The following is a 25,605-nucleotide window of genomic DNA, read 5'->3' as shown; positions in this document are numbered from 1 at the left end:
CTACCACCACCATGCTGACCCCAAACCATCACACTACCACCACCATGCTGACCCCAAACCATCACACTACCACCACCACGCTGACCCCAAACCATCACACTACTACCACCACCACCACCATGCTGACCCCAAACCATCACGCCGCCACCACCATGCTGACACCAAACCATCACACTACCACCACCATGCTGACCCCAAACCATCACACCACCACCACCATGCTGACCCCAAACCATCACACTACCACCACCGTGCTGACCCCAAACCATCACACTACCACCCCCATGCTGACCCCAAACCATCACACCACCACCATGCTGACCCCAAACCATCACACTACCACCACCACGCTGACCCCAAACCATCACACTACCACCACCACGCTGACCCCAAACCATCACACTACCACCACCACGCTGACCCCAAACCATCACACTACCACCACCACGCTGACCCCAAACCATCACACTACCACCACCACGCTGACCTCAAACCATCACACTACCACCACCACGCTGACCCCAAACCATCACACTACCACCACCATGCTGACCCCAAACCATCACACTACCACCACCACACTGACCCCAAACCATCACACTACCACCACCATGCTGACCCCAAACCATCACACTACCACCACCATGCTGACCCCTAAACTATCACACCACCACCACCATGCTGACCCCAAACCATCACACTACCACCACCATGCTGACCCCAAACCATCACACTACCACCACCATGCTGACCCCAAACCATCACACTACCACCACCATGCTGACCCCAAACCATCACACTACCACCACCATGCTGACCCCAAACCATCACACTACCACCACCATGCTGACCCCAAACCATCACACTACCACCACCACGCTGACCCCAAACCATCACACTACCACCACCATGCTGACCCCAAACCATCTCACTACCACCACCATGCTGACCCCAAACCATCACACTACCACCACCATGCTGACCCCAAACCATCACACTACCACCACCACGCTGACCCCAAACCATCACACTACTACCACCACCACCACCATGCTGACCCCAAACCATCACGCCGCCACCACCATGCTGACACCAAACCATCACACTACCACCACCATGCTGACCCCAAACCATCACACCACCACCACCATGCTGACCCCAAACCATCACACTACCACCACCGTGCTGACCCCAAACCATCACACTACCACCCCCATGCTGACCCCAAACCATCACACCACCACCATGCTGACCCCAAACCATCACACTACCACCACCATGCTGACCCCAAACCATCACACTACCACCACCACGCTGACCCCAAACCATCACACCACCACCACCACGCTGACCCCAAACCATCACACTACCACCACCACACTGACCCCAAACCATCACACTACCACCACCATGCTGACCCCAAACCATCACACTACCACCACCATGCTGACCCCAAACCATCACACGACCACCACCACGCTGACTCCAAACCATCACACCACCACCACCACGCTGACCCCAAACCATCACACTACCACCACCATGCTGACCCCAAACCATCACACTACCACCACCACCATGCTGACCCCAAACCATCACACTACCACCACCACCATGCTGACCCCAAACCATCACACTACCACCACCACACTGACCTCAAACCATCACTACCACCACCACCATGCTGACCCCAAACCATCACACTACCACCACCACCATGCTGACCCCAAACCATCACACCACCACCACCACGCTGACCCCAAACCATCACACTACCACCACCATGCTGACCCCAAACCATCACACTACTACCACCATGCTGACCCCAAACCATCACGCTACCACCACCATGCTGACCCCAAACCATCACACTACCACCACCACACTGACCTCAAACCATCACTACCACCACCACGCTGACCCCGAACCATCACACTACCACCACCACGCTGACCCAAACCATCACACTACCACCACCATGCTGACCCCAAACCATCACACTACCACCACCATGCTGACCCCAAACCATCACACTACCACCACCATGCTGACCCCAAACCATCACACCACCACCATGCTGACCCCAAACCATCACACTACCACCACCATGCTGACCCCAAACCATCACACTACCACCACCATGCTGACCCCAAACCATCACACTACCACCACCATGCTTACCCCCAACCATCACACTACCACCACCATGCTGACCCCAAACCATCACACTACCACCACCATGCTGACCCCACACCATCACACTACCACCACCACCATGCTGACCCCAAACCATCACACTACCACCCCCATGCTGACCCCAAACCATCACACTACCACCACCATGCTGACCCCAAACCATCACACTACCACCACCATGCTGACCCCACACCATAACACTACCACCACCATGCTGACCCCAAACCATCACACTACCACCACCACCATGCTGACCCCAAACCATCACACTACCACCACCATGCTGACCCCCAAACCATCACACTACCACCATGCTGACCCCAAACCATCACACTACCACCACCACGCTGACCCCAAACCATCACACTACCACCACCACGCTGACCCCAAACCATCACACTACCACCACCACGCTGACCCCAAACCATCACACTACCACCACCACGCTGACCCCAAACCATCACACTACCACCACCACGCTGACCCCAAACCATCACACTACCACCACCACGCTGACCCCAAACCATCACACTACCACCACCATGCTGACCCCAAACCATCACACCACCACCACCATGCTGACCCCAAACCATCACACCACCACCACCGTGCTGACCCCAAACCATCACACTACCACCAGCATGCTGACCCCAAACCATCACACTACCACCACCATGCTGACCCCAAACCATCACACTACCACCACCATGCTGACCCCAAACCATCACACTACCACCATGCTGACCCCAAACCATCACACTACCATCACCACCATGCTGACCCCAAACCATCACACTACCACCACCACCATGCTGACCTCAAACCATCACACTACCACCACCACCATGCTGACCCCAAACCATCACACTACCACCACCACGCTGACCCCAAACCATCACACTACCACCACCACGCTGACCCCAAACCATCACACTACCACCACCACGCTGACCCCAAACCATCACACTACCACCACCACGCTGACCCCAAACCATCACACTACCACCACCACGCTGACCCCAAACCATCACACTACCACCACCACGCTGACCCCAAACCATCACACTACCACCACCACGCTGACCCCAAACCATCACACTACCACCACCACGCTGACCCCAAACCATCACACTACCACCACCACGCTGACCCCAAACCATCACACTACCACCACCACGCTGACCCCAAACCATCACACTACCACCACCACGCTGACCCCAAACCATCACACTACCACCACCACCACACTGACCCCAAACCATCACACTACCACCACCATGCTGACCCCAAACCATCACACTACCACCACCATGCTGACCCCTAAACTATCACACCACCACCACCATGCTGACCCCAAACCATCACACTACCACCACCATGCTGACCCCAAACCATCACACTACCACCACCATGCTGACCCCAAACCATCACACTACCACCACCATGCTGACCCCAAACCATCACACTACCACCACCACGCTGACCCCAAACCATCACACTACCACCACCATGCTGACCCCAAACCATCACACTACCACCACCACGCTGACCCCAAACCATCACACTACCACCACCACGCTGACCCCAAACCATCTCACTACCACCACCATGCTGACCCCAAACCATCACACTACCACCACCATGCTGACCCCAAACCATCACACTACCACCACCACGCTGACCCCAAACCATCACACTACTACCACCACCACCACCATGCTGACCCCAAACCATCACGCCGCCACCACCATGCTGACACCAAACCATCACACTACCACCACCATGCTGACCCCAAACCATCACACCACCACCACCATGCTGACCCCAAACCATCACACTACCACCACCGTGCTGACCCCAAACCATCACACTACCACCCCCATGCTGACCCCAAACCATCACACCACCACCATGCTGACCCCAAACCATCACACTACCACCACCACGCTGACCCCAAACCATCACACTACCACCACCACGCTGACCCCAAACCATCACACTACCACCACCACGCTGACCCCAAACCATCACACTACCACCACCACGCTGACCCCAAACCATCACACTACCACCACCACGCTGACCTCAAACCATCACACTACCACCACCACGCTGACCCCAAACCATCACACTACCACCACCATGCTGACCCCAAACCATCACACTACCACCACCACACTGACCCCAAACCATCACACTACCACCACCATGCTGACCCCAAACCATCACACTACCACCACCATGCTGACCCCTAAACTATCACACCACCACCACCATGCTGACCCCAAACCATCACACTACCACCACCATGCTGACCCCAAACCATCACACTACCACCACCATGCTGACCCCAAACCATCACACTACCACCACCATGCTGACCCCAAACCATCACACTACCACCACCATGCTGACCCCAAACCATCACACTACCACCACCATGCTGACCCCAAACCATCACACTACCACCACCACGCTGACCCCAAACCATCACACTACCACCACCATGCTGACCCCAAACCATCTCACTACCACCACCATGCTGACCCCAAACCATCACACTACCACCACCATGCTGACCCCAAACCATCACACTACCACCACCACGCTGACCCCAAACCATCACACTACTACCACCACCACCACCATGCTGACCCCAAACCATCACGCCGCCACCACCATGCTGACACCAAACCATCACACTACCACCACCATGCTGACCCCAAACCATCACACCACCACCACCATGCTGACCCCAAACCATCACACTACCACCACCGTGCTGACCCCAAACCATCACACTACCACCCCCATGCTGACCCCAAACCATCACACCACCACCATGCTGACCCCAAACCATCACACTACCACCACCATGCTGACCCCAAACCATCACACTACCACCACCACGCTGACCCCAAACCATCACACCACCACCACCACGCTGACCCCAAACCATCACACTACCACCACCACACTGACCCCAAACCATCACACTACCACCACCATGCTGACCCCAAACCATCACACTACCACCACCATGCTGACCCCAAACCATCACACGACCACCACCACGCTGACTCCAAACCATCACACCACCACCACCACGCTGACCCCAAACCATCACACTACCACCACCATGCTGACCCCAAACCATCACACTACCACCACCACCATGCTGACCCCAAACCATCACACTACCACCACCACCATGCTGACCCCAAACCATCACACTACCACCACCACACTGACCTCAAACCATCACTACCACCACCACCATGCTGACCCCAAACCATCACACTACCACCACCACCATGCTGACCCCAAACCATCACACCACCACCACCACGCTGACCCCAAACCATCACACTACCACCACCATGCTGACCCCAAACCATCACACTACTACCACCATGCTGACCCCAAACCATCACGCTACCACCACCATGCTGACCCCAAACCATCACACTACCACCACCACACTGACCTCAAACCATCACTACCACCACCACGCTGACCCCGAACCATCACACTACCACCACCACGCTGACCCAAACCATCACACTACCACCACCATGCTGACCCCAAACCATCACACTACCACCACCATGCTGACCCCAAACCATCACACTACCACCACCATGCTGACCCCAAACCATCACACCACCACCATGCTGACCCCAAACCATCACACTACCACCACCATGCTGACCCCAAACCATCACACTACCACCACCATGCTGACCCCAAACCATCACACTACCACCACCATGCTTACCCCCAACCATCACACTACCACCACCATGCTGACCCCAAACCATCACACTACCACCACCATGCTGACCCCACACCATCACACTACCACCACCACCATGCTGACCCCAAACCATCACACTACCACCCCCATGCTGACCCCAAACCATCACACTACCACCACCATGCTGACCCCACACCATAACACTACCACCACCATGCTGACCCCAAACCATCACACTACCACCACCACCATGCTGACCCCAAACCATCACACTACCACCACCATGCTGACCCCCAAACCATCACACTACCACCATGCTGACCCCAAACCATCACACTACCACCACCATGCTGACCCCACAACATCACACTACCACCACCATGCTGACCCCACACCATCACACTACCACCACCATGCTGACCCCAAACCATCACACTACCACCACCATGCTGACCCCAAACCATCACACTACCACCATGCTGACCCCAAACCATCACACTACCACCACCACGCTGACCCCAAACCATCACACTACCACCACCATGCTGACCCCAAACCATCACACTACCACCACCATGCTGACCCCAAACCATCACACTACCACCACCATGCTGACCCCAAACCATCACACTACCACCACCATGCTGACCCCAAACATCACACTACCACCACCACCATGCTGACCCCAAACCATCACACCACCACCACCACGCTGACCCCAAACCATCACACTACCACCACCATGCTGACCCCAAACCATCACACTACCACCACCATGCTGACCCCACACCATCACACTACCACCACCATGCTGACCCCACACCATCACACTACCACCACCATGCTGACCCCAAACCATCACACTACCACCACCATGCTGACCCCAAACCATCACACTACCACCACCATGCTGACCCCAAACCATCACACTACCACCACCATGCTGACCCCAAACCATCACACTACCACCACCATGCTGACCCCAAACCATCACACTACCACCACCATGCTGACCCCAAACCATCACACTACCACCACCACGCTGACCCCAAACCATCACACTACCACCACCATGCTGACCCCAAACCATCACACTACCACCATGCTTGCCCTTTGATATGAGTTTCCTTTCTGTGGAACACAGTGTTTGGTTTTTACCAAAATCTCGCTATTAATGGCACAACCAATTATTATTTTCACACAGGGGCATTGGGTTTTGCATAACTTTGTTTATGAAATAAATGAAATTAGTCATGTCATTGTTGTGTTAGTTGTTCACTCAGGTTCCCTTTATCTAATATCAGGTTTTGGTTGAAGAGCTGATAACATTCAGTATCAAAAGGAGTGAACATTTGAAATGGGCAAATACTTTTTCACGGCACTGTAGTAAAACCCTTTCTGTGTGTTTCAGGATGAAGAGGAGGTCCCAGGAGTGTCCAGCCGGCCAGACTCTCAGTCTGAGGAGAAGAAGATCATCGATACCAACAGTGACGAGTTCCCAACGAACGTAACCAAGCACATCATCGAGTAGGTCTCCCTTTCATACCCTAACCCTAACCTCTGACCCCTAACCCTAACCTCTGACCCCTAACCCTAACCTCTGACCTCTAATCCCTAACCTCTGACCTCTAATCCCTAACCTCTGAACTCTAACCTCTGACCCCTAATCCCTAACCTCTGACCTCTAATCCCTAACCTCTGACCCCTAACCCTAACCTCTGACCCCTAATCCTAACCTCTGACCCCTAATCCCTAAACCATGCACATCATCGAGTAGGTCTCCTTTTTACACCCTAACCTCTGAACTCTAAACCCCTAACCCAAACACATCACACTAGTGATTGATAACCACTCTGTTTCCTACTATAGACAGTGGGCTGACTAGTGATTGATATCTGTTTCCTACTATAGACAGTGGGCTGACTAGTGATTGATATCTGTTTCCTACTATAGACAGTGGGCTGACTAGTGATTGATATCTGTTTCCTACTATAGACAGTGGGCTGACTAGTGATTGATAACCACTCTGTTTCCTACTATAGACAGTGGGCTGACTAGTGATTGATATCTGTTTCCTACTATAGACAGTGGGCTGACTAGTGATTGATATCTGTTTCCTACTATAGACAGTGGGCTGACTAGTGATTGATAACCACTCTGTTTCCTACTATAGACAGTGGGCTGACTAGTGATTGATAACCACTCTGTTTCCTACTATAGACAGTGGGCTGACTAGTGATTGATATCTGTTTCCTACTATAGACAGTGGGCTGACTAGTGATTGATATCTGTTTCCTAATATAGACAGTGGGCTGACTAGTGATTGATATCTGCTTCCTACTATAGACAGTGGGCTGACTAGTGATTGATAACTGTTTCCTACTATAGACAGTGGGCTGACTAGTGATTGATAACTGTTTCCTACTGTAGACAGTGGGCTGACTAGTGATTGATATCTGTTTCCTACTATAGACAGTGGGCTGACTCGTGATTGATATCTGTTTCCTACGATAGACAGTGGGCTGACTAGTGATTGATAACCACTCTGTTTCCTACTATAGACAGTGGGCTGACTAGTGATTGATATCTGTTTCCTACTATAGACAGTGGGCTGACTAGTGATTGATAACTGTTTCCTACTATAGACAGTGGGCTGACTAGTGATTGATATCTGTTTCCTACTATAGACAGTGGGCTGACTAGTGATTGATATCTGTTTCCTACTATGGACAGTGGGCTGACTAGTGATTGATAACCACTCTGTTTCCTACTATAGACAGTGGGCTGACTAGTGATTGATATCTGTTTCCTACTATAGACAGTGGGCTGACTAGTGATTGATATCTGTTTCCTACTATAGACAGTGGGCTGACTAGTGATTGATAACTGTTTCCTACTATAGACAGTGGGCTGACTAGTGATTGATATCTGTTTCCTACTATAGACAGTGGGCTGACTAGTGATTGATATCGGTTTCCTACTATAGACAGTGGGCTGACTAGTGATTGATATTTGTTTCCTACTATAGACAGTGGGCTGACTAGTGATTGATATCTGTTTCCTACTATAGACAGTGGGCTGACTAGTGATTGATATCTGTTTCCTACTATAGACAGTGGGCTGACTAGTGATTGATGTCTGTTTCCTACTATAGACAGTGGGCTGACTAGTGATTGATAACCACTCTGTTTCCTACTATAGACAGTGGGCTGACTAGTGATTGATATCTGTTTCCTACTATAGACAGAGGGCTGACTAGTGATTGATATCTGTTTCCTACTATAGACAGTGGGCTGACTAGTGATTGATAACCACTCTGTTTCCTACTATAGACAGTGGGCTGACTAGTGATTGATAACCACTCTGTTTCCTACTATAGACAGTGGGCTGACTAGTGATTGATATCTGTTTCCTACTATAGACAGTGGGCTGACTAGTGATTGATATCTGTTTCCTACTATAGACAGTGGGCTGACTAGTGATTGATAACCACTCTGTTTCCTACTATAGACAGTGGGCTGACTAGTGATTGATATCTGCTTCCTACTATAGACAGTGGGCTGACTAGTGATTGATAACTGTTTCCTACTATAGACAGTGGGCTGACTAGTGATTGATAACTGTTTCCTACTATAGACAGTGGGCTGACTAGTGATTGATATCTGTTTCCTACTATAGACAGTGGGCTGACTAGTGATTGATAACCACTCTGTTTCCTACTATAGACAGTGGGCTGACTAGTGATTGATATCTGTTTCCTACTATAGACAGTGGGCTGACTAGTGATTGATATCTGTTTCCTACTATAGACAGTGGGCTGACTAGTGATTGATATCTGTTTCCTACTATAGACACTGGGCTGACTAGTGATTGATATCTGTTTCCTACTATAGACAGTGGGCTGACTAGTGATTGATATCTGTTTCCTACTATAGACAGTGGGCTGACTAGTGATTGATATCTGTTTCCTACTATAGACAGTGGGCTGACTAGTGATTGATATCTGTTTCCTACTATAGACAGTGGGCTGACTAGTGATTGATAACCACTCTGTTTCCTACTATAGACAGTGGGTTGACTAGTGATTGATATCTGTTTCCTACTATAGACAGTGGGCTGACTAGTGATTGATATCTGTTTCCTACTATAGACAGTGGGCTGACTAGTGATTGATAACCACTCTGTTTCCTACTATAGACAGAGGGCTGACTAGTGATTGATATCTGTTTCCTACTATAGACAGTGGGTTGACTAGTGATTGATATCTGTTTCCTACTATAGACTGTGGGCTGACTAGTGATTGATATCTGTTTCCTACTATAGACAGGGGGCTGACTAGTGATTGATAACCACTCTGTTTCCTACTATAGACAGTGGGCTGACTAGTGATTGATATCTGTTTCCTACTATAGACAGTGGGCTGACTAGTGATTGATATCTGTTTCCTACTATAGACAGTGGGCTGACTAGTGATTGATATCTGTTTCCTACTATAGACAGTGGGCTGACTAGTGATTGATATCTGTTTCCTACTATAGACAGTGGGCTGACTAGTGATTGATATCTGTTTCCTACTATAGACAGTGGGCTGACTAGTGATTGATATCTGTTTCCTACTATAGACAGTGGGCTGACTAGTGATTGATATCTGTTTCCTACTATAGACAGTGGGCTGACTAGTGATTGATATCTGTTTCCTACTATAGACAGTGGGCTGACTAGTGATTGATCTCTGTTTCCTACTATAGACAGTGGGCTGACTAGTGATTGATAACCACTCTGTTTCCTACTATAGACAGTGGGCTGACTAGTGATTGATAACCACTCTGTTTCCTACTATAGACAGTGGGCTGACTAGTGATTGATATCTGTTTCCTACTATAGACAGTGGGCTGACTAGTGATTGATATCTGTTTCCTACTATAGACAGTGGGCTGACTAGTGATTGATAACCACTCTGTTTCCTACTATAGACAGTGGGCTGACTAGTGATTGATATCTGTTTCCTACTATAGACAGTGGGCTGACTAGTGATTGATATCTGTTTCCTACTATAGACAGTGGGTTGACTAGTGATTGATAACTGTTTCCTACTATAGACAGTGGGCTGACTAGTGATTGATAACCACTCTGTTTCCTACTATAGACAGTGGGCTGACTAGTGATTGATATCTGTTTCCTACTATAGACAGTGGGCTGACTAGTGATTGATATCTGTTTCCTACTATAGACAGTGGGCTGACTAGTGATTGATATCTGTTTCCTACTATAGACAGTGGGCTGACTAGTGATTGATATCTGTTTCCTACTATAGACAGTGGGCTGACTAGTGATTGATATCTGTTTCCTACTATAGACAGTGGGCTGACTAGTGATTGATATCTGTGTCCTACTATAGACAGTGGGCTGACTAGTGATTGAAATCTGTTTCCTACTATAGACAGGGGGCTGACTAGTGATTGATAACCACTCTGTTTCCTACTATAGACAGTGGGCTGACTAGTGATTGATATCTGTTTCCTACTATAGACAGTGGGCTGACTAGTGATTGATATCTGTTTCCTACTATAGACAGTGGGCTGACTAGTGATTGATATCTGTTTCCTACTATAGACAGTGGGCTGACTAGTGATTGATATCTGTTTCCTACTATAGACAGTGGGCTGACTAGTGATTGATATCTGTTTCCTACTATAGACAGTGGGCTGACTAGTGATTGATATCTGTTTCCTACTATAGACAGTGGGCTGACTAGTGATTGATATCTGTTTCCTACTATAGACAGTGGGCTGACTAGTGATTGATATCTGTTTCCTACTATAGACAGTGGGCTGACTAGTGATTGATATCTGTTTCCTACTATAGACAGTGGGCTGACTAGTGATTGATATCTGTTTCCTACTATAGACAGTGCGCTGACTAGTGATTGATATCTGTTTCCTACTATAGACAGTGGGCTGACTAGTGATTGATAACCACTCTGTTTCCTACTATAGACAGTGGGCTGACTAGTGATTGATATCTGTTTCCTACTATAGACAGTGGGCTGACTAGTGATTGATATCTGTTTCCTACTATAGACAGTGGGCTGACTAGTGATTGATATCTGTTTCCTACTATAGACAGTGGGCTGACTAGTGATTGATAACCACTCTGTTTCCTACTATAGACAGTGGGCTGACTAGTGATTGATATCTGTTTCCTACTATAGACAGTGGGCTGACTAGTGATTGATATCTGTTTCCTACTATAGACAGCTGGTTGACTACTGATTGATAACTGTTTCCTACTATAGACAGTGGGCTGACTAGTGATTGATATCTGTTTCCTACTATAGACAGTGGGCTGACTAGTGATTGATAACCACTCTGTTTCCTACTATAGACAGTGGGCTGACTAGTGATTGATATCTGTTTCCTACTATAGACAGTGGGCTGACTAGTGATTGATATCTGTTTCCTACTATAGACAGTGGGCTGACTAGTGATTGATATCTGTTTCCTACTATAGACAGTGGGCTGACTAGTGATTGATATCTGTTTCCTACTATAGACAGTGGGCTGACTAGTGATTGATATCTGTTTCCTACTATAGACAGTGGGCTGACTAGTGATTGATATCTGTTTCCTACTATAGACAGTGGGCTGACTAGTGATTGATATCTGTTTCCTACTATAGACAGTGGGCTGACTAGTGATTGATAACCACTCTGTTTCCTACTATAGACAGTGGGCTGACTAGTGATTGATATCTGTTTCCTACTATAGACAGAGGGCTGACTAGTGATTGATATCTGTTTCCTACTATAGACAGTGGGCTGACTAGTGATTGATAACCACTCTGTTTCCTACTATAGACAGTGGGCTGACTAGTGATTGATAACCACTCTGTTTCCTACTTTAGACAGTGGGCTGACTAGTGATTGATATCTGTATCCTACTATAGACAGTGGGCTGACTAGTGATTGATATCTGTTTCCTACTATAGACAGTGGGCTGACTAGTGATTGATAACCTCTCTGTTTCCTACTATAGACAGTGGGCTGACTAGTGATTGATATCTGCTTCCTACTATAGACAGTGGGCTGACTAGTGATTGATAACTGTTTCCTACTATAGACAGTGGGCTGACTAGTGATTGATAACTGTTTCCTACTATAGACAGTGGGCTGACTAGTGATTGATATCTGTTTCCTACTATAGACAGTGGGCTGACTAGTGATTGATATCTGTTTCCTACTATAGACAGTGGGCTGACTAGTGATTGATATCTGTTTCCTACTATAGACAGTGGGCTGACTAGTGATTGATATCTGTTTCCTACTATAGACAGTGGGCTGACTAGTGATTGATATCTGTTTCCTACTATAGACAGTGGGCTGACTAGTGATTGATATCTGTTTCCTACTATAGACAGTGGGCTGACTAGTGATTGATAACCACTCTGTTTCCTACTATAGACAGTGGGCTGACTAGTGATTGATATCTGTTTCCTACTATAGACAGTGGGCTGACTAGTGATTGATATCTGTTTCCTACTATAGACAGTGGGCTGACTAGTGATTGATAACCACTCTGTTTCCTACTATAGACAGTGGGCTGACTAGTGATTGATAACCACTCTGTTTCCTACTATAGACAGTGGGCTGACTAGTGATTGATATCTGTTTCCTACTATAGACAGTGGGCTGACTAGTGATTGATATCTGTTTCCTACTATAGACAGTGGGCTGACTAGTGATTGATATCTGTTTCCTACTATAGACAGTGGGCTGACTAGTGATTGATAACCACTCTGTTTCCTACTATAGACAGTGGGCTGACTAGTGATTGATATCTGTTTCCTACTATAGACAGTGGGCTGACTAGTGATTGATATCTGTTTCCTACTATAGACAGTGGGCTGACTAGTGATTGATAACCACTCTGTTTCCTACTATAGACAGTGGGCTGACTAGTGATTGATAACCACTCTGTTTCCTACTATAGACAGTGGGCTGACTAGTGATTGACATCTGTTTCCTACTATAGACAGTGGGCTGACTAGTGATTGATATCTGTTTCCTACTATAGACAGTGGGCTGACTAGTGATTGATATCTGCTTCCTACTATAGACAGTGGGCTGACTAGTGATTGATAACTGTTTCCTACTATAGACAGTGGGCTGACTAGTGATTGATAACTGTTTCCTACTGTAGACAGTGGGCTGACTAGTGATTGATATCTGTTTCCTACTATAGACAGTGGGCTGACTCGTGATTGATATCTGTTTCCTACGATAGACAGTGGGCTGACTAGTGATTGATAACCACTCTGTTTCCTACTATAGACAGTGGGCTGACTAGTGATTGATATCTGTTTCCTACTATAGACAGTGGGCTGACTAGTGATTGATATCTGTTTCCTACTATAGACAGTGGGCTGACTAGTGATTGATAACTGTTTCCTACTATAGACAGTGGGCTGACTAGTGATTGATATCTGTTTCCTACTATAGACAGTGGGCTGACTAGTGATTGATATCGGTTTCCTACTATAGACAGTGGGCTGACTAGTGATTGATATCTGTTTCCTACTATAGACAGTGGGCTGACTAGTGATTGATATCTGTTTCCTACTATAGACAGTGGGCTGACTAGTGATTGATATCTGTTTCCTACTATAGACAGTGGGCTGACTAGTGATTGATGTCTGTTTCCTACTATAGACAGTGGGCTGACTAGTGATTGATAACCACTCTGTTTCCTACTATAGACAGTGGGCTGACTAGTGATTGATATCTGTTTCCTACTATAGACAGAGGGCTGACTAGTGATTGATATCTGTTTCCTACTATAGACAGTGGGCTGACTAGTGATTGATAACCACTCTGTTTCCTACTATAGACAGTGGGCTGACTAGTGATTGATAACCACTCTGTTTCCTACTATAGACAGTGGGCTGACTAGTGATTGATATCTGTTTCCTACTATAGACAGTGGGCTGACTAGTGATTGATATCTGTTTCCTACTATAGACAGTGGGCTGACTAGTGATTGATAACCACTCTGTTTCCTACTATAGACAGTGGGCTGACTAGTGATTGATATCTGCTTCCTACTATAGACAGTGGGCTGACTAGTGATTGATAACTGTTTCCTACTATAGACAGTGGGCTGACTAGTGATTGATAACTGTTTCCTACTATAGACAGTGGGCTGACTAGTGATTGATATCTGTTTCCTACTATAGACAGTGGGCTGACTAGTGATTGATAACCACTCTGTTTCCTACTATAGACAGTGGGCTGACTAGTGATTGATATCTGTTTCCTACTATAGACAGTGGGCTGACTAGTGATTGATATCTGTTTCCTACTATAGACAGTGGGCTGACTAGTGATTGATATCTGTTTCCTACTATAGACACTGGGCTGACTAGTGATTGATATCTGTTTCCTACTATAGACAGTGGGCTGACTAGTGATTGATATCTGTTTCCTACTATAGACAGTGGGCTGACTAGTGATTGATATCTGTTTCCTACTATAGACAGTGGGCTGACTAGTGATTGATATCTGTTTCCTACTATAGACAGTGGGCTGACTAGTGATTGATAACCACTCTGTTTCCTACTATAGACAGTGGGTTGACTAGTGATTGATATCTGTTTCCTACTATAGACAGTGGGCTGACTAGTGATTGATATCTGTTTCCTACTATAGACAGTGGGCTGACTAGTGATTGATAACCACTCTGTTTCCTACTATAGACAGAGGGCTGACTAGTGATTGACATCTGTTTCCTACTATAGACAGTGGGTTGACTAGTGATTGATATCTGTTTCCTACTATAGACAGTGGGCTGACTAGTGATTGATATCTGTTTCCTACTATAGACAGGGGGCTGACTAGTGATTGATAACCACTCTGTTTCCTACTATAGACAGTGGGCTGACTAGTGATTGATATCTGTTTCCTACTATAGACAGTGGGCTGACTAGTGATTGATATCTGTTTCCTACTATAGACAGTGGGCTGACTAGTGATTGATATCTGTTTCCTACTATAGACAGTGGGCTGACTAGTGATTGATATCTGTTTCCTACTATAGACAGTGGGCTGACTAGTGATTGATATCTGTTTCCTACTATAGACAGTGGGCTGACTAGTGATTGATATCTGTTTCCTACTATAGACAGTGGGCTGACTAGTGATTGATATCTGTTTCCTACTATAGACAGTGGGCTGACTAGTGATTGATCTCTGTTTCCTACTATAGACAGTGGGCTGACTAGTGATTGATAACCACTCTGTTTCCTACTATAGACAGTGGGCTGACTAGTGATTGATAACCACTCTGTTTCCTACTATAGACAGTGGGCTGACTAGTGATTGATATCTGTTTCCTACTATAGACAGTGGGCTGACTAGTGATTGATATCTGTTTCCTACTATAGACAGTGGGCTGACTAGTGATTGATAACCACTCTGTTTCCTACTATAGACAGTGGGCTGACTAGTGATTGATATCTGTTTCCTACTATAGACAGTGGGCTGACTAGTGATTGATATCTGTTTCCTACTATAGACAGTGGGTTGACTAGTGATTGATAACTGTTTCCTACTATAGACAGTGGGCTGACTAGTGATTGATAACCACTCTGTTTCCTACTATAGACAGTGGGCTGACTAGTGATTGATATCTGTTTCCTACTATAGACAGTGGGCTGACTAGTGATTGATATCTGTTTCCTACTATAGACAGTGGGCTGACTAGTGATTAATATCTGTTTCCTACTATAGACAGTGGGCTGACTAGTGATTGATATCTGTTTCCTACTATAGACAGTGGGCTGACTAGTGATTGATATCTGTTTCCTACTATAGACAGTGGGCTGACTAGTGATTGATATCTGTGTCCTACTATAGACAGTGGGCTGACTAGTGATTGAAATCTGTTTCCTACTATAGACAGGGGGCTGACTAGTGATTGATAACCACTCTGTTTCCTACTATAGACAGTGGGCTGACTAGTGATTGATATCTGTTTCCTACTATAGACAGTGGGCTGACTAGTGATTGATATCTGTTTCCTACTATAGACAGTGGGCTGACTAGTGATTGATATCTGTTTCCTACTATAGACAGTGGGCTGACTAGTGATTGATATCTGTTTCCTACTATAGACAGTGGGCTGACTAGTGATTGATATCTGTTTCCTACTATAGACAGTGGGCTGACTAGTGATTGATATCTGTTTCCTACTATAGACAGTGGGCTGACTAGTGATTGATATCTGTTTCCTACTATAGACAGTGGGCTGACTAGTGATTGATATCTGTTTCCTACTATAGACAGTGGGCTGACTAGTGATTGATATCTGTTTCCTACTATAGACAGTGCGCTGACTAGTGATTGATATCTGTTTCCTACTATAGACAGTGGGCTGACTAGTGATTGATATCTGTTTCCTACTATAGACAGTGGGCTGACTAGTGATTGATATCTGTTTCCTACTATAGACAGTGGGCTGACTAGTGATTGATATCTGTTTCCTACTATAGACAGTGGGCTGACTAGTGATTGATATCTGTTTCCTACTATAGACAGTGGGCTGACTAGTGATTGATATCTGTTTCCTACTATAGACAGTGGGCTGACTAGTGATTGATATCTGTTTCCTACTATAGACAGTGGGCTGACTAGTGATTGATATCTGTTTCCTACTATAGACAGTGCGCTGACTAGTGATTGATATCTGTTTCCTACTATAGACAGTGGGCTGACTAGTGATTGATATCTGTTTCCTACTATAGACAGTGGGCTGACTAGTGATTGATATCTGTTTCCTACTATAGACAGTGGGCTGACTAGTGATTGATATCTGTTTCCTACTATAGACAGTGGGCTGACTAGTGATTGATAACCACTCTGTTTCCTACTATAGACAGTGGGCTGACTAGTGATTGATATCTGTTTCCTACTATAGACAGTGGGCTGACTAGTGATTGATATCTGTTTCCTACTATAGACAGCTGGTTGACTACTGATTGATAACTGTTTCCTACTATAGACAGTGGGCTGACTAGTGATTGATATCTGTTTCCTACTATAGACAGTGGGCTGACTAGTGATTGATATCTGTTTCCTACTATAGACAGTGGGCTGACTAGTGATTGATATCTGTTTCCTACTATAGACAGTGGGCTGACTAGTGATTGATATCTGTTTCCTACTATAGACAGTGGGCTGACTAGTGATTGATATCTGTTTCCTACTATAGACAGTGGGCTGACTAGTGATTGATATCTGTTTCCTACTATAGACAGTGGGCTGACTAGTGATTGATATCTGTTTCCTACTATAGACAGTGGGCTGACTAGTGATTGATATCTGTTTCCTACTATAGACAGTGGGCTGACTAGTGATTGATAACCACTCTGTTTCCTACTATAGACAGTGGGCTGACTAGTGATTGATATCTGTTTCCTACTATAGACAGAGGGCTGACTAGTGATTGATATCTGTTTCCTACTATAGACAGTGGGCTGACTAGTGATTGATAACCACTCTGTTTCCTACTATAGACAGTGGGCTGACTAGTGATTGATAACCACTCTGTTTCCTACTATAGACAGTGGGCTGACTAGTGATTGATATCTGTTTCCTACTATAGACAGTGGGCTGACTAGTGATTGATATCTGTTTCCTACTATAGACAGTGGGCTGACTAGTGATTGATAACCTCTCTGTTTCCTACTATAGACAGTGGGCTGACTAGTGATTGATATCTGCTTCCTACTATAGACAGTGGGCTGACTAGTGATTGATAACTGTTTCCTACTATAGACAGTGGGCTGACTAGTGATTGATAACTGTTTCCTACTATAGACAGTGGGCTGACTAGTGATTGATATCTGTTTCCTACTATAGACAGTGGGCTGACTAGTGATTGATATCTGTTTCCTACTATAGACAGTGGGCTGACTAGTGATTGATATCTGTTTCCTACTATAGACAGTGGGCTGACTAGTGATTGATATCTGTTTCCTACTATAGACAGTGGGCTGACTAGTGATTGATATCTGTTTCCTACTATAGACAGTGGGCTGACTAGTGATTGATAACCACTCTGTTTCCTACTATAGACAGTGGGCTGACTAGTGATTGATATCTGTTTCCTACTATAGACAGTGGGCTGACTAGTGATTGATATCTGTTTCCTACTATAGACAGTGGGCTGGCTAGTGATTGATAACCACTCTGTTTCCTACTATAGACAGTGGGCTGACTAGTGATTGATAACCACTCTGTTTCCTACTATAGACAGTGGGCTGACTAGTGATTGATATCTGTTTCCTACTATAGACAGTGGGCTGACTAGTGATTGATATCTGTTTCCTACTATAGACAGTGGGCTGACTAGTGATTGATATCTGTTTCCTACTATAGACAGTGGGCTGACTAGTGATTAATATCTGTTTCCTACTATAGACAGTGGGCTGACTAGTGATTGATATCTGTTTCCTACTATAGACAGTGGGCTGACTAGTGATTGATATCTGTTTCCTACTATAGACAGTGGGCTGACTAGTGATTGATATCTGTGTCCTACTATAGACAGTGGGCTGACTAGTGATTGAAATCTGTTTCCTACTATAGACAGGGGGCTGACTAGTGATTGATAACCACTCTGTTTCCTACTATAGACAGTGGGCTGACTAGTGATTGATATCTGTTTCCTACTATAGACAGTGGGCTGACTAGTGATTGATATCTGTTTCCTACTATAGACAGTGGGCTGACTAGTGATTGATATCTGTTTCCTACTATAGACAGTGGGCTGACTAGTGATTGATATCTGTTTCCTACTATAGACAGTGGGCTGACTAGTGATTGATATCTGTTTCCTACTATAGACAGTGGGCTGACTAGTGATTGATATCTGTTTCCTACTATAGACAGTGGGCTGACTAGTGATTGATATCTGTTTCCTACTATAGACAGTGGGCTGACTAGTGATTGATATCTGTTTCCTACTATAGACAGTGGGCTGACTAGTGATTGATATCTGTTTCCTACTATAGACAGTGCGCTGACTAGTGATTGATATCTGTTTCCTACTATAGACAGTGGGCTGACTAGTGATTGATATCTGTTTCCTACTATAGACAGTGGGCTGACTAGTGATTGATATCTGTTTCCTACTATAGACAGTGGGCTGACTAGTGATTGATATCTGTTTCCTACTATAGACAGTGGGCTGACTAGTGATTGATATCTGTTTCCTACTATAGACAGTGGGCTGACTAGTGATTGATATCTGTTTCCTACTATAGACAGTGGGCTGACTAGTGATTGATATCTGTTTCCTACTATAGACAGTGGGCTGACTAGTGATTGATATCTGTTTCCTACTATAGACAGTGCGCTGACTAGTGATTGATATCTGTTTCCTACTATAGACAGTGGGCTGACTAGTGATTGATATCTGTTTCCTACTATAGACAGTGGGCTGACTAGTGATTGATATCTGTTTCCTACTATAGACAGTGGGCTGACTAGTGATTGATATCTGTTTCCTACTATAGACAGTGGGCTGACTAGTGATTGATAACCACTCTGTTTCCTACTATAGACAGTGGGCTGACTAGTGATTGATATCTGTTTCCTACTATAGACAGTGGGCTGACTAGTGATTGATATCTGTTTCCTACTATAGACAGCTGGTTGACTACTGATTGATAACTGTTTCCTACTATAGACAGTGGGCTGACTAGTGATTGATATCTGTTTCCTACTATAGACAGTGGGCTGACTAGTGATTGATATCTGTTTCCTACTATAGACAGTGGGCTGACTAGTGATTGATATCTGTTTCCTACTATAGACAGTGGGCTGACTAGTGATTGATATCTGTTTCCTACTATAGACAGTGGGCTGACTAGTGATTGATATCTGTTTCCTACTATAGACAGTGGGCTGACTAGTGATTGATATCTGTTTCCTACTATAGACAGTGGGCTGACTAGTGATTGATATCTGTTTCCTACTATAGACAGTGGGCTGACTAGTGATTGATATCTGTTTCCTACTATAGACAGTGGGCTGACTAGTGATTGATATCTGTTTCCTACTATAGACAGTGGGCTGACTAGTGATTGATAACCACTCTGTTTCCTACTATAGACAGTGGGCTGACTAGTGATTGATATCTGTTTCCTACTATAGACAGAGGGCTGACTAGTGATTGATATCTGTTTCCTACTATAGACAGTGGGCTGACTAGTGATTGATAACCACTCTGTTTCCTACTATAGACAGTGGGCTGACTAGTGATTGATAACCACTCTGTTTCCTACTATAGACAGTGGGCTGACTAGTGATTGATATCTGTTTCCTACTATAGACAGTGGGCTGACTAGTGATTGATATCTGTTTCCTACTATAGACAGTGGGCTGACTAGTGATTGATAACCTCTCTGTTTCCTACTATAGACAGTGGGCTGACTAGTGATTGATATCTGCTTCCTACTATAGACAGTGGGCTGACTAGTGATTGATAACTGTTTCCTACTATAGACAGTGGGCTGACTAGTGATTGATAACTGTTTCCTACTATAGACAGTGGGCTGACTAGTGATTGATATCTGTTTCCTACTATAGACAGTGGGCTGACTAGTGATTGATATCTGTTTCCTACTATAGACAGTGGGCTGACTAGTGATTGATATCTGTTTCCTACTATAGACAGTGGGCTGACTAGTGATTGATATCTGTTTCCTACTATAGACAGTGGGCTGACTAGTGATTGATATCTGTTTCCTACTATAGACAGTGGGCTGACTAGTGATTGATATCTGTTTCCTACTATAGACAGTGGGCTGACTAGTGATTGATAACCACTCTGTTTCCTACTATAGACAGTGGGCTGACTAGTGATTGATATCTGTTTCCTACTATAGACAGTGGGCTGACTAGTGATTGATATCTGTTTCCTACTATAGACAGCTGGTTGACTACTGATTGATAACTGTTTCCTACTATAGACAGTGGGCTGACTAGTGATTGATATCTGTTTCCTACTATAGACAGTGGGCTGACTAGTGATTGATATCTGTTTCCTACTATAGACAGTGGGCTGACTAGTGATTGATATCTGTTTCCTACTATAGACAGTGGGCTGACTAGTGATTGATATCTGTTTCCTACTATAGACAGTGGGCTGACTAGTGATTGATATCTGTTTCCTACTATAGACAGTGGGCTGACTAGTGATTGATATCTGTTTCCTACTATAGACAGTGGGCTGACTAGTGATTGATATCTGTTTCCTACTATAGACAGTGGGCTGACTAGTGATTGATATCTGTTTCCTACTATAGACAGTGGGCTGACTAGTGATTGATAACCACTCTGTTTCCTACTATAGACAGTGGGCTGACTAGTGATTGATATCTGTTTCCTACTATAGACAGAGGGCTGACTAGTGATTGATATCTGTTTCCTACTATAGACAGTGGGCTGACTAGTGATTGATAACCACTCTGTTTCCTACTATAGACAGTGGGCTGACTAGTGATTGATAACCACTCTGTTTCCTACTATAGACAGTGGGCTGACTAGTGATTGATATCTGTTTCCTACTATAGACAGTGGGCTGACTAGTGATTGATATCTGTTTCCTACTATAGACAGTGGGCTGACTAGTGATTGATAACCTCTCTGTTTCCTACTATAGACAGTGGGCTGACTAGTGATTGATATCTGCTTCCTACTATAGACAGTGGGCTGACTAGTGATTGATAACTGTTTCCTACTATAGACAGTGGGCTGACTAGTGATTGATAACTGTTTCCTACTATAGACAGTGGGCTGACTAGTGATTGATATCTGTTTCCTACTATAGACAGTGGGCTGACTAGTGATTGATATCTGTTTCCTACTATAGACAGTGGGCTGACTAGTGATTGATATCTGTTTCCTACTATAGACAGTGGGCTGACTAGTGATTGATATCTGTTTCCTACTATAGACAGTGGGCTGACTAGTGATTGATATCTGTTTCCTACTATAGACAGTGGGCTGACTAGTGATTGATAACCACTCTGTTTCCTACTATAGACAGTGGGCTGACTAGTGATTGATATCTGTTTCCTACTATAGACAGTGGGCTGACTAGTGATTGATATCTGTTTCCTACTATAGACAGTGGGCTGGCTAGTGATTGATAACCACTCTGTTTCCTACTATAGACAGTGGGCTGACTAGTGATTGATAACCACTCTGTTTCCTACTATAGACAGTGGGCTGACTAGTGATTGATATCTGTTTCCTACTATAGACAGTGGGCTGACTAGTGATTGATATCTGTTTCCTACTATAGACAGTGGGCTGACTAGTGATTGATATCTGTTTCCTACTATAGACAGTGGGCTGACTAGTGATTAATATCTGTTTCCTACTATAGACAGTGGGCTGACTAGTGATTGATATCTGTTTCCTACTATAGACAGTGGGCTGACTAGTGATTGATATCTGTTTCCTACTATAGACAGTGGGCTGACTAGTGATTGATATCTGTGTCCTACTATAGACAGTGGGCTGACTAGTGATTGAAATCTGTTTCCTACTATAGACAGGGGGCTGACTAGTGATTGATAACCACTCTGTTTCCTACTATAGACAGTGGGCTGACTAGTGATTGATATCTGTTTCCTACTATAGACAGTGGGCTGACTAGTGATTGATATCTGTTTCCTACTATAGACAGTGGGCTGACTAGTGATTGATATCTGTTTCCTACTATAGACAGTGGGCTGACTAGTGATTGATATCTGTTTCCTACTATAGACAGTGGGCTGACTAGTGATTGATATCTGTTTCCTACTATAGACAGTGGGCTGACTAGTGATTGATATCTGTTTCCTACTATAGACAGTGGGCTGACTAGTGATTGATATCTGTTTCCTACTATAGACAGTGGGCTGACTAGTGATTGATATCTGTTTCCTACTATAGACAGTGGGCTGACTAGTGATTGATATCTGTTTCCTACTATAGACAGTGCGCTGACTAGTGATTGATATCTGTTTCCTACTATAGACAGTGGGCTGACTAGTGATTGATATCTGTTTCCTACTATAGACAGTGGGCTGACTAGTGATTGATATCTGTTTCCTACTATAGACAGTGGGCTGACTAGTGATTGATATCTGTTTCCTACTATAGACAGTGGGCTGACTAGTGATTGATATCTGTTTCCTACTATAGACAGTGGGCTGACTAGTGATTGATATCTGTTTCCTACTATAGACAGTGGGCTGACTAGTGATTGATATCTGTTTCCTACTATAGACAGTGGGCTGACTAGTGATTGATATCTGTTTCCTACTATAGACAGTGCGCTGACTAGTGATTGATATCTGTTTCCTACTATAGACAGTGGGCTGACTAGTGATTGATATCTGTTTCCTACTATAGACAGTGGGCTGACTAGTGATTGATATCTGTTTCCTACTATAGACAGTGGGCTGACTAGTGATTGATATCTGTTTCCTACTATAGACAGTGGGCTGACTAGTGATTGATAACCACTCTGTTTCCTACTATAGACAGTGGGCTGACTAGTGATTGATATCTGTTTCCTACTATAGACAGTGGGCTGACTAGTGATTGATATCTGTTTCCTACTATAGACAGCTGGTTGACTACTGATTGATAACTGTTTCCTACTATAGACAGTGGGCTGACTAGTGATTGATATCTGTTTCCTACTATAGACAGTGGGCTGACTAGTGATTGATATCTGTTTCCTACTATAGACAGTGGGCTGACTAGTGATTGATATCTGTTTCCTACTATAGACAGTGGGCTGACTAGTGATTGATATCTGTTTCCTACTATAGACAGTGGGCTGACTAGTGATTGATATCTGTTTCCTACTATAGACAGTGGGCTGACTAGTGATTGATATCTGTTTCCTACTATAGACAGTGGGCTGACTAGTGATTGATATCTGTTTCCTACTATAGACAGTGGGCTGACTAGTGATTGATATCTGTTTCCTACTATAGACAGTGGGCTGACTAGTGATTGATATCTGTTTCCTACTATAGACAGTGGGCTGACTAGTGATTGATAACCACTCTGTTTCCTACTATAGACAGTGGGCTGACTAGTGATTGATATCTGTTTCCTACTATAGACAGAGGGCTGACTAGTGATTGATATCTGTTTCCTACTATAGACAGTGGGCTGACTAGTGATTGATAACCACTCTGTTTCCTACTATAGACAGTGGGCTGACTAGTGATTGATAACCACTCTGTTTCCTACTATAGACAGTGGGCTGACTAGTGATTGATATCTGTTTCCTACTATAGACAGTGGGCTGACTAGTGATTGATATCTGTTTCCTACTATAGACAGTGGGCTGACTAGTGATTGATAACCTCTCTGTTTCCTACTATAGACAGTGGGCTGACTAGTGATTGATATCTGCTTCCTACTATAGACAGTGGGCTGACTAGTGATTGATAACTGTTTCCTACTATAGACAGTGGGCTGACTAGTGATTGATAACTGTTTCCTACTATAGACAGTGGGCTGACTAGTGATTGATATCTGTTTCCTACTATAGACAGTGGGCTGACTAGTGATTGATATCTGT

The 25,605-nt window shown here is 45.2% G+C and overlaps 1 protein-coding gene across 4 annotated transcripts in view; it reads left to right on the top strand.

The window, feature by feature from the left end:
* Nucleotides 1-25,605, top strand: part of LOC129826802 (probable global transcription activator SNF2L2) — a 165,193-nt gene that overhangs the window by 71,440 nt on the left and 68,148 nt on the right. For all 4 annotated transcript variants that reach the window (XM_055887885.1, XM_055887886.1, XM_055887881.1 and 1 more), the window contains one exon: nucleotides 7,365-7,480. In XM_055887885.1, coding sequence (XP_055743860.1) covers nucleotides 7,365-7,480 — 116 coding nt within the window. The remainder of the gene's footprint in view (nucleotides 1-7,364; nucleotides 7,481-25,605) is intronic.

This window comes from Salvelinus fontinalis, chromosome 28 (genome assembly GCF_029448725.1).
Source record: "Salvelinus fontinalis isolate EN_2023a chromosome 28, ASM2944872v1, whole genome shotgun sequence".
Taxonomy (NCBI): Eukaryota; Metazoa; Chordata; class Actinopteri; order Salmoniformes; family Salmonidae; genus Salvelinus; species Salvelinus fontinalis.
Note: the sequence above shows the minus strand (reverse complement) of the source record. Positions and strands in the feature narration are given on the sequence as shown.